Source organism: Poecilia mexicana, unplaced genomic scaffold (assembly GCF_051168715.1).
Source record: "Poecilia mexicana isolate PSO_F unplaced genomic scaffold, ASM5116871v1 scaffold_7, whole genome shotgun sequence".
In the NCBI taxonomy this organism is placed as follows: domain Eukaryota; kingdom Metazoa; phylum Chordata; class Actinopteri; order Cyprinodontiformes; family Poeciliidae; genus Poecilia; species Poecilia mexicana.
Window position 1 is genome coordinate 27,036,847 of NW_028263376.1, and position 18,245 is coordinate 27,055,091.

General features: G+C 41.4%; 1 protein-coding gene across 1 annotated transcript in view; it reads left to right on the forward strand.

Annotated features, from left to right (window-relative positions):
* lrp1ab (low density lipoprotein receptor-related protein 1Ab) overlaps window positions 1-18,245 on the forward strand; it is a 96,040-nt gene that overhangs the window by 38,960 nt on the left and 38,835 nt on the right. Inside the window, exons 4-20 of the mRNA XM_088007363.1 lie at window positions 60-179; window positions 393-521; window positions 700-963; window positions 7,608-7,770; window positions 8,045-8,267; window positions 10,526-10,715; window positions 11,591-11,734; window positions 11,825-12,061; window positions 12,204-12,384; window positions 12,624-12,846; window positions 13,488-13,677; window positions 13,790-13,912; window positions 14,463-14,603; window positions 15,555-15,680; window positions 16,185-16,301; window positions 16,421-16,501; window positions 16,607-16,774. Coding sequence (XP_087863489.1) covers window positions 60-179; window positions 393-521; window positions 700-963; window positions 7,608-7,770; window positions 8,045-8,267; window positions 10,526-10,715; window positions 11,591-11,734; window positions 11,825-12,061; window positions 12,204-12,384; window positions 12,624-12,846; window positions 13,488-13,677; window positions 13,790-13,912; window positions 14,463-14,603; window positions 15,555-15,680; window positions 16,185-16,301; window positions 16,421-16,501; window positions 16,607-16,774 — 2,820 coding nt within the window. The remainder of the gene's footprint in view (window positions 1-59; window positions 180-392; window positions 522-699; window positions 964-7,607; window positions 7,771-8,044; window positions 8,268-10,525; window positions 10,716-11,590; window positions 11,735-11,824; window positions 12,062-12,203; window positions 12,385-12,623; window positions 12,847-13,487; window positions 13,678-13,789; window positions 13,913-14,462; window positions 14,604-15,554; window positions 15,681-16,184; window positions 16,302-16,420; window positions 16,502-16,606; window positions 16,775-18,245) is intronic.

The following is an 18,245-nucleotide window of genomic DNA, read 5'->3' on the forward strand; positions in this document are numbered from 1 at the left end:
TTTCATTTTTTTTTTTTAAATAGTGCTTAACTCTGGATTTCTGTTTTCTTTCTGTGTAGAAAAAGCACCAGAATGTGCCGCCTTTGGGTGCGAGTTTCTCTGCGGAGTGACTCATGACGGGCCGCGGTGCTACTGCAGAACGGGTTACGAGGTCGCTGCAGATGGAAAGAAGTGCAAAGGTAGGTGGTAATTTAGCAGATGGATTCAAGTGCAGCCTAACAAAGTCTAAAAGCAATCATCTGATTGCATTTACTGCAAAAAAACAAAAAAACAAACAAAAAGAAAACAGACTGTTTTTGTCTGATTATTTTAGGAAAAAGATAAATGTGTTCAAGGTTTTATGAAACAGCATGTTCTGTAGCACCCGTTTTCCTGTGTTCTTTGCCTGGTAGATTTCAATGAGTGCAGTGTGTATGGGACATGCAGTCAAACGTGCACGAACACAGAAGGAGGCTACACCTGTAGCTGTGTTGAAGGCTATCTGCTGCAGCCAGATAACCGCTCTTGCAAAGCCAAAAATGGTGAGTAAAAATAAAAACAAAAAAACAAAAAGAGGCAACATACACCAGTATTTACAGTTTCCACTGGGATTAGAGAGGGTTTTCTGTCTGCTGTGGGAATGACTCATTAACATCTGTCACGTCTGCGTGGCAACTCTTAATGTTTTTCTCCCGTATGCTTTGCAAAATCTTTGCTCAGAGCCGGTGGATCGTCTGCCTGTGCTGTTGATCGCCAATCTCCACGGCATCCGATGCACATCTCTGAGTGGCTCAGCGTCCCGACTGTCTGTCCCACACACCAATCAGACGATGGCGATGGACTTTATATATGCTGAGGAGACGGTTTGCTGGATAGATGTGGGTGATTCCCCCGCCGCCACTCAGCTGAAGTGTACCAGTATTCAAGACCTGAAGGCGAACAGCTCAAGCATCCGACCCATCAACATCACCCTCAGCTTGCACCGTAAGTGTTTTTTTTTCCTCAGTATTGCACAGACTTACGTTGGAGTGACGTTTGTGAGGCATAGATCGAGTCTAAAGAGGATTTCTTATGGCTTTTTGTCTGACGGTGGTTTTCTTCTCAACACTCTTCCATGCAGACCAGATTTATACAGTGTACAATTAGTTATTGTTCTGCTGAATGCTCCATCTGAGTTGGGAGTATCAAGCTCCATGGACCTCTTGGTTTGTGTTTCTTGGATTGTTTTCTCTTCCCATTCTGACAGTTTAGGTGGACATGCCTGGTTATGTCTGCAGATGTGCAAACAGCTTGTAATGTTTTATATAAACTCACTTGTGCTTTAAACTTATCCATTATTTTATCCTGATCTGTCTGCTGTGGTTCTTGGATTTCATGATTCTGTTTCTTCCCTAAATGCTCTCAGACAAACCTCTAAGGCTTTCACAGAACAGCTGTATTTATGCTGAGATTTAATTATATACAGATGGAATTGGTTGCATTGGATTTTTTTTAAGGGATGTCTAGTCAAAGGATGTTGAACACAAATGCATGCCATAGTTTAACTTACGAACATTTTCGTTAACTTTGTGCTCTTTTTTCTCTCTACAATTTATCACAGTTTGTGGATGTATTGTGATAAAATGTAAAAAAAAAAGAAAGATACATTGAATCTGGATTTTTAGGGATTTGAAATATATTTTCCTTAGTTTGTTTCAGAGCCCAGTTTAGTTCCAATTGAAATAAGAGAAGAGAAATATAAATAGTTTTTTATCAACCTTTTTTTTTTTTAAATAGCAGTTGTTGAGTGTAGGTTAAAATTTTTAATACATTTTGGGGCACAAATTTAAAAGCTCCTCTTCAGAAAAAGATATTGGAAGAAAAACCTTTTCAGCATCTCCTTATTTTCTTCTGGCTTTTCCGTTCAGGGGTCATCTAGTCTTATTCTCTTCGTTCTCCACCCTCACACCAACTAACTTTATGTTCTTAATCATAACATCTATCAATCTCCATTTTGAGCTTTTTCTCTTGGCCTCCGGCCCAGTGGCTCTAACATCCCCTGTCCAAGCCGACTTTATCTCCAGAACATTTAGCATGAGCTGTAACCTTCACTGTACTCATTCCTGATCCTATCCATCTTCATCAACATCCTGAGCTCTGAAACATCCAGTTCTGCCTCCCGTCTTTTCCTGATCTTTAAATCGTACGTCACTCTCCTCTCACTGAACACCTTTGCGTTCAGTCTTGCTGGCACCCTTTTATCACACCTGACAATTTTCTCTACCCTTTCCACCTGCTTGCACACGATTCTTCATCTCCTTCCCACCATCCGGACCTCAATCCCTAAACACCTAAAGTCTTCTAACTCCTTTATTTCTACTCCGCATAACGTCACCGTTCCGCTTGCACTGCTCTCGTTTACACGTATGTGTGAACCATTTAGGCTTGCAAAGTAAAGGAAAAAAAATTAGATTTTGCAGTTTTAGCTCAGTTAGTCCTTAATAACCCACCTCTTCATCCTTGCCACCTCCTTGTCCTCGATGTCTTATTTGATCTAGTGTGAGTTTGGATTTTTTTTTTTTTCCCTGGAAAACCATTTTTACTTTTATAAATCTTCCACAGGCTGGACATTTTGTCCCAGCAGATTTAGTGGCAAGATAATGCATGTTTGTTTATTGAGTAATGATGGCAAGTGAAACATCTGGCCTTTAGTTCACAAACACACGCACAGACACTAGCACCCACACGCACAAGCTGTCCAAAAGACACAGCTTGTGACTGCTCATGTTTTCGAGAGTTAGTCATATAATGCTGACTTGAATTATGTTTGATAGCAGACCAGACAAGTTTTATTTTTTATCCTCTTGGCTTACGGCGTGGATATTACATAAGAAGGAGTTTTGAAATGTAGTCAAAACATGGAGAGCAAGGATGTGGGTTTATACACGTTCCTCTGTGAAAAAAAAACACATGGAAGTCTCTCCTGAAAATTAGCCTCAGGCGTAGAACAGCCAGCATGTGAAAAAAATCCTAGAAGTGGCGACTCTGTAACACGACGGAGGTTTTGTAGGCTCATGTGAACATGAAGTTGCATAACTACTGTCTATTCGGGAAACTTCAAAGCTGGTCTCAGAGTTTTAACTCTCAACTTCCTCAATTCGAACTATTACCATTTGTGTTGGACCTTTTGTTGTAATTACAAAGAAGTCTAACTGTAGTTACAGTTTTAATAAAGCAGAAATAAGCTTGAGATTTGAAACTAGATTATAGAAACCATATTTATTAAGTTGTCCAAAAAGATTTTTGTTGCTGTCTTCTTTACCGTACATGTTTTTGTTGTTGTTGTTTTTTTTTTAGTTTGCCATCCACTCCTGTAACAAACCTGGATGTCTGGAGACTGAACCTGAATATAACTTCTTAAACACCCACAAGGTGTTTTCCAGGACTGAATAAGAATGGGAAATCAAAAAAAGTGAATTAAGTAAAAAATGTGACTGTGTTTTTTTATGTGATCATCAATCCATCCATTTATTTTCGAATCCCAGCCTTAACACTGGACATAAAGTGTATTTTCTCTTTAAATGGTAAATGTCCTGTACTTATTTATCTCTGAATCTAGTCCAGAAGACCCCAAAGCTCTTTACGTGACACAAATCAGTCATTCACACTTATGCTAATTAAAAGAAAGCACAAATAATACCAATGTCTTTTTGTGGAGCATTGACTGCGGCTTTTGTGGAGAAGTCTATTTGGATGTGTACTCAGAACCTGCAGGAACGATGGAATTGGGATGCGATACGATTCAGCGACACAGACTTCTTTCATAAGTTCATAGTAATAATAATTTTTGCCTTGAAAGCAACTCAATGCATATCCAAATTAGTACCTCACATGGAAGTGGCTCAGATCAGATTATTTTGTGGAGGTGAAAAGATCAGAATATTCTTGGAAAAAGTCACTTATGGGTCACATATGAGCAAAAAAAAAAAAAAGCGAATTTGGGTCTCGTTTGCCTGCTGCTGCACTGTTGCTAAAGTTGATGTGACGAGTGGAGGAGCTGTGAAAGACTTCAGCAAAGTTAAAGACCCGATAAGATGAAAGGGAGAAGGAGAAGGTAGTGATTTGCCGTCTCTTGGCGGCTGTGTGTGAGAACATGAGTGGTCATGAAGATGACGCTTATATTCCCCTCTTGGGTTACGTCAGCCTGAGCCGCCTCTACATTCCTGAATCCATCTCAGGTTGTGTCCTGTCAGTGTCCAGTCGAATACTCAGACACACTCATTTCAACCCAATTACCTTTGACCCTATGTTTTTATTACTAGCATGACTTTGAGCAGTGGAACATTTTTCTGTCTTGTATGGTTTCTGAAAGCATGAGACAGCAGGGCAGATAAGCAGATGAGGGATCCAGATGCAGCTTTTCTCTGTCTGCATGCGATCCTCCGACCGGGAAGATAAAAACAAGCAGGAGCTAACCGTCCCATCCTTTCCACCCATCGCACACCACTTGATAAGAGACAGATGGGGGCGATCCCAGCTGTGAACTCTGCTTTCACTGCATTGCGTATTTTAGGAATACCGAGAGTTTTTAGGCGACACGTGTTCAGACCTTTGTTGCGGTTTTGGAGTAAAAATCCAAAACAAATCAAGCTGGTAAATTAGTCCGCAGACATGTGGCTTCCTTGTCTGCATGTCGAGGTAAAAATGCACGATGTTGTCTCTCGTCTTCTTGTTGACGGCACTCTATAGACACTCCTTGGGGTTTTTGATCTGAGGAGTTCACTGCTTTCCTTGTAGATGGCTGCACAGATTGTAGACTTGATAAAACACAATAGACCAACTTACTTTAATCTGAAACAAAGGATTTGTTTCGTGAAGCTCTGACTTGCAGCAGCAGACCTTTGAAAGGCTTTTCCTTCCACTCAATTTTATTAAATTTTTTGTAAGGTATTTGTAAGATTCTTATGGGAGGGTGTCGGTTATTTGTGAGATTCTTTGTTTGGGGTGTCGGTAACCATTTATAATGGAATCCTGTAGTTAATATAGTTAAATAAAGTCTATTCACATATTGAGATGAGGAACTAAGTTTTTAGGATGATTTTTATTCTGCTACTCCTGCAGCATTATTTCTACTCCTGCTGTCAGACCTCTCCAATCCATCAGTATATTTTTTTTCTTCAGGATGATATTTGCCAGTTTAGGATTATTTCCTCTTAAATATGTCTCTTGACTATCCAAACCGATAACTCGTCGAGCTCCAAAGCAGGGCTGCTGAGAGGTTATTAGGTTTTTGCACAGAGTAACTGGATCATCTTGGCAAACAGGGGATCGCAGAGGGCAAACAATAACCAGCCTCCTTTGTTTTCTTGCTTTGCTCCAACGTGCACTCAACAACAGTAACACGCAATGGAAGGAGACGGCATTAAAGTAGACATACTGTGGTGCTACCACCGAACCATGAAAAACCAAATAGGCCATGTGAGCAAAATACCTGTGCTGCCTTATAAAGCGTGATCGCTGTTGGCAATAAGAACAGCTCAGTCTGTGCAATGTTTACTCACATTAGAGGGAGTCGGGAGGTGTTGCAGACAGGATAAGAAAATGAGTTGTAAGTGTAGGGTGGCTGGAGGGAAAGGGCGGCTCATTTATTTTCCCGGCAAAGTTTCCACTTAACAGAATCTGCATGGCTTTAGACTGGCTGGCTCTCTCTGGATAAGGGGGTCTGCAGAGCTGTTGCACAACGTAGTTAGCTGCTGGGTTGCACAACTTTCTCTCCACTCTGAATCTACTGACTCGCGTAGCAGGGCGTCCAGCTGGCCCCCTTGTGAAGAAGCAGGGTTTTAAGAGGAGATAACTGGAGTATCACTGTCCCCTCCTCCCTCTAAGACGAGCTTTTCCATTTGTTCCTTTCTGCCGCTGCTGTTCCCTGCTAGTAAATCCATCTTAGAGGCACACTGAAGGCACCAAGAAGTGCACTCTCTGTGGTTTTCCTGTTTTCTCTCCCAACACTGTAACTTTAGGCATACTTTAACTCCCATGTTGAACTTGCATTTTGAAGCTCTTTGTATGTTTGGTAAGTTCAGAATTGAGCCCAGATGTGTCGGCGCTCTGTTGCTTAACTTTAGGCTGCACGGTACCAGCGCAGGCATTTCTAAAAAAAAAAAAAAAAAAGAAAGAAAAAAAAGGTTTCTGACTCGCGGCAAGTTTCAGTTGATGAACTTATACTTTGCTCATCTGTGCTTCAGTAATCATCCAGTGAGATTCATCAAAAGTCTCAATTTAAACAGGTCAAAACTCGTATGCTGCATAGAGTCGTTACACACAAATTGTAATGATGACTCAATATGCGTGTGATGACACAAATTGAGTCACAAATTCAGTTTTTACGTATATAATCTATAAGAGCTTCAGATTTAAAATTGAATTACAAAAAAATGCAAAACTTTGAGTGTGTTCATGTCTGAATATGAATGGTGGTCAGTTTGTTTCCTACTTAAAAAAGCCACATTTTGGAACAAATCTCCATTCAATATATCTCAAGTTCCCCTCTGTGAACTGTGGTAACACCATTGCATCGCTGTCATGTTTGATTCTTTAAAGCATAAAGTATTATTTTTGCTATGTCGAAAAGCCTTATTTATGCAGCTCCCACCTGAGGAGTAAAGACAAAACCAAAATGGAAATGTATTCAGAAGAGAACATGTATATTTTATGAGTCTAAGAATTCAGAGAAGATTAAAGAAAAAAACGTAACGGTGTAGGAACTGTTTTATGTAATCAACTCTCATCCCAAATTCATGCCTCAGGGTCCGGTGTATGCGACACAAACCATTCAAATAGTTAAGGGCTTAAAAATGTGCTTTAATAGGAATGACAATGATTCAGCTTTTTTCATGATTTGCCATGATCTAAATATTTTTCAGAGATCAGAGATCAGCTCTGCTCTGCAGGTCGGATACTAAAAAAAAAAAGAAAAGATTTTTCTATTAATTAAATGGATTGAAACTAAAAACTACCTCTGTTTTTGTTATTTAAAGAAATCGGCCAACAAATTTTACTTTGATGCATTTGCATTTTAAATCAAATCTGATGGAGGTTACGAACATGCTTCGATGATGAGTGATAATGTTGCGACTGTAAAGTCAGCCTATTAATGTTGATGGATCATTGTGTGAGATGTGTATCTATCTGCAAAGACTGTGCAAAAGTGATGGTGGTGGAGCATTTGCAGTTTGATTTTCTTTTTGTGTGCCATTTATTAAAAAATAAATAAAATCACCTGAGCGTTCTTTTCCCAAATGAGCATGTGATGCTTGCCATATGTGAACGAAATCCCAGTTTTGACTCTTTTGGAGAGCACCGAGTTACTGCACAAGCCTGCTTCCACGAGTTTCATCCCACTCTCAAACTGTAACTTTATGTTTTTCATTTCCTTCCCCGTGCTGGGGATGGAAAAACAAGAATGCTGAGAAAACACATAAATTAGCTGCTTTTCTTTTGTGTTAGAAAGTTGTAAGGAGTCATAAACAACAGGACATTCCTGGTATTTGTTCCCACATTTATGACTGCTTACATGACAGTCCGTTTTTTTAAATGACAATCTTAATGCGCATTCCTCCTCTCTCTTCTTCCCTCCCTTCACTTATCAGATGTGGAGCAGATGGCAATCGACTGGCTGACTGGAAATTTCTACTTTGTCGATGACGTGGATGACCGCGTGTTTGTGTGCAACAAGAACGGCCAGACTTGTGTGACCCTGCTGGACCAAGAGCTGCATAACCCAAAGGGCATAGCTCTGGACCCGGCCATGGGGTGTGTATATTTACACCTCAGTCCTCCTGACCTTGTGTTGCCCTCTTATCCCAAGTGCTGCTTAAGCAGTGCTTGGTAGGGAAATGCTGTCTTATGATCAGACGAGGTGCTGACCAAGCAGGCAGGCAGAAATCAAAGCACTTTTTTCAGACAGAATCACTTCACAGCTTCCGACTTTAGGCTTCTGGGGTTAACCAGATTGCATGATTCGGTTCCTTTTTTTTTTTTTTTTTTTTTTTCCAACCTCTGCCAACCTGCTGCTCCTCTGATGCAGGAAACTGTTCTTCACGGACTATGGCTCCACGCCCAGGGTGGAGCGATGCGACATGGACGGCCAGAACCGCACCAAGCTGGTGGACAGCAAGATCGTCTTCCCCCACGGCATCACCCTGGACCTGGTGAACCGGCTGGTGTACTGGGCTGACGCCTACCTGGACTACATCGAAGTGGTGGACTATGAGGGCAAGAACCGACACACCATCATTCAGGGTCTGCTGGTGAGGCTATAGGGAAGAGGGTGTGGATACCTGTTCACTGTAAAAAAATGTACATACTGAACCACAGCCACAGATGTTCTCAGAACCACCACATGCAGAATATCCTTCACATCAGAAACAGTAAGCATTTGCTTGTCGACCATTTCAACACTATTCTCCTGTGACCTCCTGCGGATCTATGCCCTTTCAGCCCTTTTTATTTCTCTTCCTAATATTTCACCTTGAGTGTCAGTTTTTACAGCTAATGTCCCTCTAAGCTATTTACTCTGGAGACACTTGAATCTAACTTATCCAGAAGCAATAATCTCATTGAAAACATGATTGTAGTAGTGATGGAACATTGGTTGTGTTTGTTTTTGTCATAGATGGAGGTTCATGATATGAACCCCAAACATCCAATATGTCAAAAAAGTATTTATTGCCCACATTAGTCATATTGCAGGGCTTTTTAAACTATTTACAAATAATAATTTAGTTGGCCCCAAAGTTTAGTTTTGGTCTCATCGATTCAGAGCGCCTTCCTACACCAGCTTGCTGTGTTTCTATTTCGCGGTAGACTAGAAGATGGTGCCATTTAGGGCTGAAACGATTCCTCGAATGATTCGAGTACCTCGATTACTAAAATTCCTCGAGGAAAATTTACCTGCCTCGAAGCTTCGTTAATTTATGTTTTATTAGTTAGCGCACCGTGTTCCGGCCGGGACTTCATTTACGTTGCGCGGAGCTCTCACTTCCGCCTCTGAGTTGTTGACAAAAGCTAAGTCTCAGCGGCATAAAGTCCAATCTTCAAGATTGGCCCGTGGGGATTTTATTGATTGATGATAATGCCCGACTTTTTATCGTTTTTTGGGGAACCAATAAGCATCCTTAAAATGACTGGGGGAATGCCTGGAGTACGGCAGCATTTCTCCTCCGGGGCTGCTGGTTGAAAGCGAACGGCGGGAAGAGCGCTGAGGTGAGCGGATAGACTGAACAGGGCGGGCGGCTGAGTAGCTGATGCTTACCGTGTAAATGTAGCTTTACCGACGAACCGCACAATAAATTTCATATCCCGGTCTGAAGAAACGGGTGGCGGAGCGCATCGTACATGGCTGGTAGATGAGTTTCTGAGTGTGACCAGTGAAGGTGTCGTAAATATCCCGTATTGCTTCCCCGTGTTCGTCCCCCGGTCTAACGGTTCGTCAGTCCGCTGGTCTATTTCCTCCCCTCCACCCCATCTTACGTTCGTTCATTCGCCCTCTCCTCCCACTCCAGGCGGCATTTCCCGTATTTTCAAACCCAAAGCGTGACAGATTAGGTGGCAAGGTGAGTTTAATTAATCTATTAAACTCACTGAAGATGAATACATAAACTAAAAGCTGGATTGTAGACATTTTATAAGCATATTTGTGAGCCTGCCTCTTTGTTATTAAATTCAATATAATTTCAGATTTTTCTATAACTTTTCTTCTGGTTAACTTAGAAAGTGAGCTATTATTGTTACAGGTTAGTTTTCTAAACTACAAAAAAAGCAACTGTTAGGGATGTTCAAATATGAAAAATTGGACTGATATTGATATCTGATAGTATTATGCCAGATTTACCAATATTTCATTTTATAATTTTTTTTATCCGATTACTCGATTAATCGTAAGAATAATCGATAGATTACTCGATTACTAAAATATTCGTTTACAACAGCCCTAGTGCCATTTGTTCCGATTTTGGATGACAGAATGAAATATGTCGCCTGATACGCTCAAAGCTTTGGAAGCTGTAACATGACCTGACCCGGCTTTCAACGTCTTCACATTTTCTCTTCCAGAGGAGTTCAGGTGTTTGATGCAAGAAACCACCCAGCCCTGTTGAAATGAAGTTGCAGGTTTTCTATAAACCTGGTCCTGAAACTGGATGTTCAGGAAATCAAAATCAAAACCTTCATGTTGTCTCCTGCAAAAAGGGCCAAATGTATTCTCAATGAATACATTTTAGTAGTTAGCTGTTTATAAAAGTTAGTAAATCCTGCAGGTGTTAGAAACTTGGCGTAAGTACTTGAGATCTCATGCTGAAAAACTCAAATTTTGAGTTGGCAAAGTTATATTTAACTTGTTTAAGATATAAAGTGATTTAAATATAAGCTGTTAAGTAAATTAGGTTTGATTTTTTCCTAATTGGTGTAGATCAAAAATATAAGTTATGAGGGTTTTAGTTAGTCTTGAGTTTAATTGAAAGTTGCAGAAACCCTCCAAAGCTCACTCTGCTGTCCCACTGCCTTACAGATTGAGCACCTGTATGGACTGACTGTATTTGAGAACTACCTCTATGCAACAAATTCAGAAGAAGGCAACCTCAACCCAAAGACGAGTGTGATCCGGGTGAACCGCTTCAACAGTTCCGACTTCCAGGTGGTGACCCGTTTGGATCGGGGAGCCGCGCTGCACGTGTACCACCAGAGGCGCCAACCCCTAGGTGCGACGCGTATCGCAAAAAAGTCGTGTTGTTTAAAAAACACAGACTCTGAAAAATGTCTTGGCACTGCTGGTGAAAATGTTTTTTTCATCTTTTTATTGCCATAGCAAAGTCTTAGACTGAGGATTTTATTTTTTTTTTCAATTTAGCCCTTAATTTGAGTACATCAGGTCTGGAAAAAAAATTCCATATTTGGAAACATTTTTAACAAATTTAGTAGAGGTATAATAATTGCCACTCTCCGTAATACAGTTTAAGAAAGGCTACCTGTTATTTAGAAACCCACAACTTTGTTTCTTTTTAATATAAGTGTGACTAGAGACAAAGGCCCATTTCTTTTATACACCGATAACCAGACAGGTTTAAAATTAAGGTTCATCTTGCAAACATGATGAAAAGGTAGAAAAAACAAAGTTCTCCCAAGTGTCCGAAGTCTTGGAGTCAGAAAGACTTTGTATTACCAATATGAGGCTGACCACATACCATTAATGCCACTAAAGTAGTTTCTGTTCTAGGATTTCAAATGTAAAATTATAAATGTAACTAAATACTGGCAGGTCTTTAACTGAAACAAAGTACTTTAGTCAAATATTTTGCTTGGTGTTAAGGTGCCTGGCATAATAGTTTTTTTTTGGTTTTTTTAATTACCAGGATGTTTAAAATTAAATTCCGGAGGATTTTACTTAAAAATAGAAAAAAAAAAGTATTAGTGGAACTTAAATATGCATAAATTAAAAGATCCTTTGTTAAAGAATAAAGAAATTCTTTATTGAAAATGACTATTTTAATGTTTTTAACACAGTTTTACCAAAGGTGCTAATTATTTTGGAGGGACCATTATCACGGCGCTTAGTGTTTCTCTTGTTCCTGCTCAGTGCGCAGCCATGCTTGTGCCCTGGATCAATTTGGAAAACCTGGAAGCTGCTCCGACATCTGTCTGCTGAGCAACAGCCACAAGACGCGCACCTGCCGCTGCCGCTCTGGATTCAGCCTCGGCAGTGACGGCAAGTCCTGCAAGAGTGAGCATCCTTTTCATCTTCCTTTGGAAAATTGCATGCACTTTGTACGAGCCGTTCGTTTCCTCCTAATCACTGCTTTTCCCTCTGCAGAACCAGAGCACGAGTTGTTCCTGGTGTACGGTAAGGGTCGCCCTGGAATCATCCGGGGCATGGACATGAACGCCAAGGTGCCTGATGAGTACATGATTCCCATCGAGAACCTGATGAATCCCCGAGCTCTGGACTTCCATGCCGCCAGTGAATTCATCTACTTTGCAGACGCCACCAGCTACATCATTGGCCGGCAGAAGATTGACGGCACAGAGAGAGACACCATTCTAAAGGATGGTAATGCTCCACGACTTTACCTTCTCGGAGGATTCTGAAGCTATTTCTATTTTTGTGACTTTTAAATTCTTCTGATATGCCATGCTTTGGGTTTGTCCTCGCATGTCTCAATGAATTCTATCACTTGTCTTGCTTATCTCAGGTATCCACACAGTAGAGGGGATAGCAGTCGACTGGATAGGAGGAAATCTCTACTGGACCGACGATGGACCTAAGAAGACTATCAGTGTTGCCAGGTTGGAAAAGGCTTCGCAAACTCGCAGGACTCTCATTGAGGGAAAAATGAGCCACCCGCGGGCTATTGTCGTGGACCCACAACACGGGTAAGACCATCAGGGGCTTCCTAGTTCTCATAAAAGGTGCAGATGTTATTTGTGGGTGCATGAGCAGCATGTGGTTCACAATCTCAGACCCAACGCAGACACTAATCTGTGTGTTTGTGTGTAGCAGGCAGCCTGTGTTCAACTGATCTCTGTGCAGCTCTCTATCAAAGATTGTCACGTATCAAAGCTGTGCAAGAAGCACTTCCTGTCTCACTTGGAGTGTGTTTCCTCCTCACCAGGTGGATGTACTGGACTGACTGGGAGGAGGACCCCACAGAAAGCAACAGAGGGAAAATTAAGAAAGCTTGGATGGACGGCTCACATCACCAAGTCTTCCTGACCAGCAAGACGGTGTTGTGGCCCAACGGCCTGAGTCTGGACATTCCCCAGGGCATCCTGTACTGGGTGGACGCTTACTATGACAGAATCGAGATGGTTTTCCTTAACACCACAGAGAGAAAGGTTTGGGAATGTTCTCACACTAAGCCGTGTTTACTGTGGCGTTATCATCAACAGCAAAAAAAAAAAAAAAATGATGGCTATCTAAAATAATTAGAAACATGGAAACTTTTAAACCTCTTATAACATCTATAGGGCAATTTCTGAGTATTGTCATGACAACCAATTACAAGTATTTCAAATGTTCCAGACTTTTTTCTTCCTTTTCGTTTATGGAAATATCCCCGTCACTCTTCCTGATCATCAGGATCTCAGGCACTAAAGTAAACAGCCAGTGTGGCCAAACAGGATATTGCACTTTTTACTGCCTTGCATGCAAAATTTGCATATGAATAATACACAAATGTTGCTTCCAGGCATTCTGTTGTGGTTGTGGTATTGCCGACATGAATATTAAGGTGGTGATATGTAGTGAAACGCTCTTTACACTCTGTTTGAGAGAAGCAAGCCTTTCTTGAAATCCTTTAAATTCCTCTTGTGCAATTGTTCTTTGGCCTCTTCGAGAGGCTTTGGCTGCTTTGTGACTTATTTTTTGACTTATTTTCGAGTCGCTTTTACTAGTGCAAACATACTTCATAAAGTTGGCGGCCCGTGCTCGTTTTTCTCTTAATGTGAAGAAGTGATTTGCCTCTCTGATTTAACAGGTCGTCTATGAGGGCGAGGAGCTTAACCATGCATTCGGCCTGTGTCACCATGGAAAGTTTCTGTTCTGGAACGAGTACCGCGGCGGGAGCATCTACAAGCTGGACCAGGAAACCAAAACCGTCACTTTGCTTCGCAACGAGAGGCCTCCTATATTTGAGATCAGAGTGTACGACGCTCACCTACAGCAGGGTACGGCGCGCTTCCAAACTTTAATTTGAGCGTGTTTAAATGACTCGGTAACAATTTCTTCCCCCTTTTTTTTTTTTGTTTGTTTGTTTGTTTTGTTTTCCTTTCCGTGCAGGCACCAATAAATGCAGAATAAACAACGGCGGCTGCAGCAGTCTGTGCCTCGCCATTCCTCACGGCAGGTCCTGCGGCTGCGCCGACGATCAGATCCTTGACGTCGACAACGTCACCTGCAAAGGTACTTAGCTGCTTCCCTGGACAATGAATTTTTCTTAGGGCTGGCTTACTTGCGGTGGAAAATTTATTAATCAGCGGGAGTTGAGGTTAGGAATTCCTGGCTGCCTTTTTTTTTTTGGTTTTGCAAGTTTGACTTTTCCAAGTATTTTTCTGGAAATATTACACGCAGTCACCACAGTCAGACACGTACTTCCTATACAAAGTGTCTCAAAGATCAAATTAATGGGTATCAATCACTTTTTTTGTGATGTAATTAAGGATAACGACACTTTAACTACATAACATGCAAGAGGAATAGTTTTTCCAACACACACACACACACACACACACACACACACACACACACACACACACACACACACACACACACACACAAAAACTAGTTGGTACACACTTGGCTTTAAAGAAACGCACACAAGGGATAATATCTGCAAAATGTTTTTAACCGGTCTCAAATTTCAGAGATAAAAAAGTCTTTGTTTTGCTTTAGTGCTCGCTTCACATCTTTGTGAATTATCTGTGTCCCGCTTCCACCCCGATCTCATCTCCAGCCAACCCCTCCTACGTTCCCCCGCCCCAGTGCCAGTCGGGAGAGTTCGCCTGCAAGAACAACCGCTGCATCCAAGAGCGCTGGAAATGCGACGGGGACAACGATTGTCTGGACAACAGCGACGAGGCCCCTGACCTCTGCCGTAAGCGCGTGGCACCGCATCATTGTCATGGATACAAAGCAACACAGGGATAAACAGAATTACGTTTAATGGCTCCGGCTAACACAAACTGACAGAGCACGTAACAAAGTTTCCAGGATTTGTCTCTTTCCATGCAGGGTGACGTGTTTTTTTTTTTTTTTAAAGGCGCCAACTTTTGAGTCCAACAAGAAAGAGCTCATAATTATCCTGGATCTTTTCCTTGCTATCTGTTTAAGAACAGGGTTCAGTCTGGGAAAGTGTGGGGGAAAAAATGTTTGATTTGATTTCAGGTCTGGAGAAGTTAGGAAAAAGAAAAGGGTTTGGTTTGGAAATTGCATTTCCAGATTTTATTCCCTTTCCATTGTCTGAATGTTCTGTCCTTCCTTTTTTTTTTTCGTAATTTCTTTCTTGCTTTTATTCTTGCTGGCATCACACCACCTTTCTTTCCTTGTTTCATTCATACCTTCCTTTCTTGTCATCCTCTCTCTTTTTATCCCTTTCCTTGGGTGCTTTATTTGCATGTTTTCTTCCTTGTTCTTTGTTACTTATCATCCATCCTTTACTCATTTTGGCTTGTTATACCTAATTACTTTGATTTCTTGCTCTTTTTCTCCCTTCCTTTCCTTCTGTTCCTTCTTAAATGTTTCCTCTCCTGTGTCATATATCTCTTTCTTCTCTGCATACTTTTTTCCTCTTTGTCCTTCCTTGTCTCTTCTCCCTCCTTTGTGTGATTCCTTCAAAGCATCCTTATTTTCTTTAAAAAAAATTATCTTCCCTTCTTTCCTTTCGCAGATTCTTTAAATAAAGCCTTTCTACTGTAAATTAATGCAATTTTTAGTATTTTATGGACTAAACAGTATATATAACCAATGATTAATGCTATATGCCTCAAAATAAATTACGTTGCTCAGAGAGAATTTAAAGTTTTCTCTTGTGTATTTCTTCCTCCAGACCAGCACACTTGCCCTGCAGACAGATTCAAATGCCAGAACAACCGCTGCATCCCGCTGCGGTGGCTTTGCGATGGCGACAACGACTGCGGCAACGATGAGGACGAATCCAACACCACCTGCTCTGGTACTTACAAGACGCGCATACGTATATAGTTGAATACATTTTTAAATTTGTATTTTGTATGAAATTTTTAACTGGATTAAAAGTTTTACCCTTAAAAAAATACATGTCCCATCTTTTTCTGCAAAAAATAAAAAATATATATAAAATGTTGCTTTAAATATTATTTATGACAATATTCTATCAGCATAAATTATAACAAATCCCACCCCACTCATGTTGGTGAGCCAGATTTACATGTATACAGTACATGTGAGTACATCTCAGTTAGAGTATTATTAAAAAGTTCAAAAGGTGAAGTTGTTTCTTCTTTATAGATTTATTGTGATATATTTCAAGTGTTCACTTCTGTTCATTTTTGTGATTATGGCTCGTGTCTAATAACTAAAATTGTTTGGAATATTGCATAAGTGGGGAAGATTTAAGTCTCTAAAGTTGTCCAGAAGACCGTCATTGACAGAACAGTAAAAGAGAGTGTGTGATAATTTTATTTTTTTTTCTTGCCAGCTCGCACTTGCCCACCAAACCAGTTCCTCTGTGCCAGTTCGCGCTGCATCCCCATCTCCTGGACATGTGACCTGGACGATGACTGTGGGGATCGCTCAGATGAGCCAGATTCTTGTGGTGAGTTCTGGTTGCAACTTTTCTTCTTTTTTTTTGTTTTTTTTTTGTTTTTTTTGTTTTCCTCCACCGTTTAACGTTTTATAATAACACTGGATGTCTTCTCTGTCTCTTCCTCACAGCCTATCCCACGTGCTTCCCTCTCACCCAGTTTACCTGCGCTAACGGCCGCTGCATAAATATCAACTGGCGCTGTGATAACGGTGACGAGCTTTGTCCTTCAACTCCCATATAAAGTTTAAAAACGGCACTACGAGCAATAAAAAAAAAACAAAAAATAACCCCCCCTTTGTCTGATTTTTCTGCAGACAATGACTGCGGGGACAACAGCGATGAAGCCGGCTGCAGCCACTCTTGCTCCAGTGTGCAGTTTAAATGCAACAGCGGCCGCTGCATCCCAGAGTACTGGACCTGTGATGGCGACAACGACTGCGGAGACTACAGTGACGAGACTCACGCCAACTGCACCATCCGGGGTAAGGAGTCGCACTGGTCTAACACGCCCTGGAAAAAGCTTTTATCTTTTTGTCGTCCCCACTCCTTAAAAGTGTTTGCTGATAAACGGGATGTTTGGCCCACAGCCGATTAAAGCTCTAATCTCGCGGCGCTCTGTTTACTCACTTCTTTGTGCTTCAGAGATGAGATCTTTGTCCTCCTTTTGCTCTTTCCTGCGTTTGTCATGCTTCTCCCAGCTTGCCGTCTTCTGCTTACTATCCACCAAAAGAACCGTCCTGTTGCTCTGTTCAGGATATAATAAACCTTCGCAGTTAAACAACAGTTAAACTCTTTCACGGTCCCCTGCAGACTTCACAGATGTTATGACTACAGCAGAGATAGGACTTGCGTGTTTACAGCTTGGTGGCTGCGCAGCTTCAGTTTAACGGAGTGAGGCGGCAACGCAGCACTGATGCTGTTGGAGCACCCACAAACATGAGCTTCTCTGCGCTGCGCTGTGCGTACCGTTTGATCCGTGCAGCGATGCGGCTCACTGCTGTCAAGTCCCAGCATGCAGAAATGAGGCTCAGCAAGACCTGCTGCTCTAATGTGCAATCTGTGCTCTGCTCTGCGTGTGTCTGCTGGATTTCGGTGCCTATTAGAAAATGATAAGGGCAATAATAAAGCTGCTTCCTTCTGTACGTTGTTGTTCTTCACAGTTTTAGTTTTCTTTCTCAGTTTATATGGGATGGTCACTAAAAGGGATTGGACAATGTGCCTTTTCTTTCCCTCTTGTGCTTCTTATCTGCTTTTGCACTTAACAGCAAGGTGTGCTGATCGATTTGGCTCAGTGAGAGGCTGTATTGAGCTGAAAGACGAAATGATAACGGGGTGTGACAGATTTTTCCCTAAAAATTATTTAACTGAACTTTTAAAAATACAAGGAAGTTCATTGTTTTGAAGTAGAAGGGAAAAAAGGCCATGTATTTTGACTGAACTCCATTTTACGACAATACAAGTCCATGCAATCCTGTGCAACTGATTTTCTTCAAAAGTCACGTGTTTGGTTGTTGAGGAGCTTAAAGCAGGGTGAGCTTGGTGAGCAGTTTCCCATTTAAAACATCTTCCATGACACTATTCAGTTCATCGTGTGGGAAAAAAAAAATAGAGTGCGGTCCACTGCAAACCTTCCAAGACGTGGACGTCCACCTGAAGTGACAGGCTGAGCAAGGAGAAGCCCAGGCTAACTCTGGACTGCAGAGATCTACAACTTAGCTGGGAGAATCTGTTGACAGAAGAACTATTTGTAACACACTCCAGCTGTTTTATGATAGAGTGGACAGAAAGTATCTATTGTTAAAAAATAAATAAATAAAAACCAGAAGACAACCTGTCTGCAGCTCGCCCTGTGCGAGTAGCCAATTTTTAGTCTCCATTCAAAACTCTGCTTGGTTGAAAATGAGCATCACACATTACAGTGTCGTGCCACTGCTCATCGTTTCCACTAGTCTG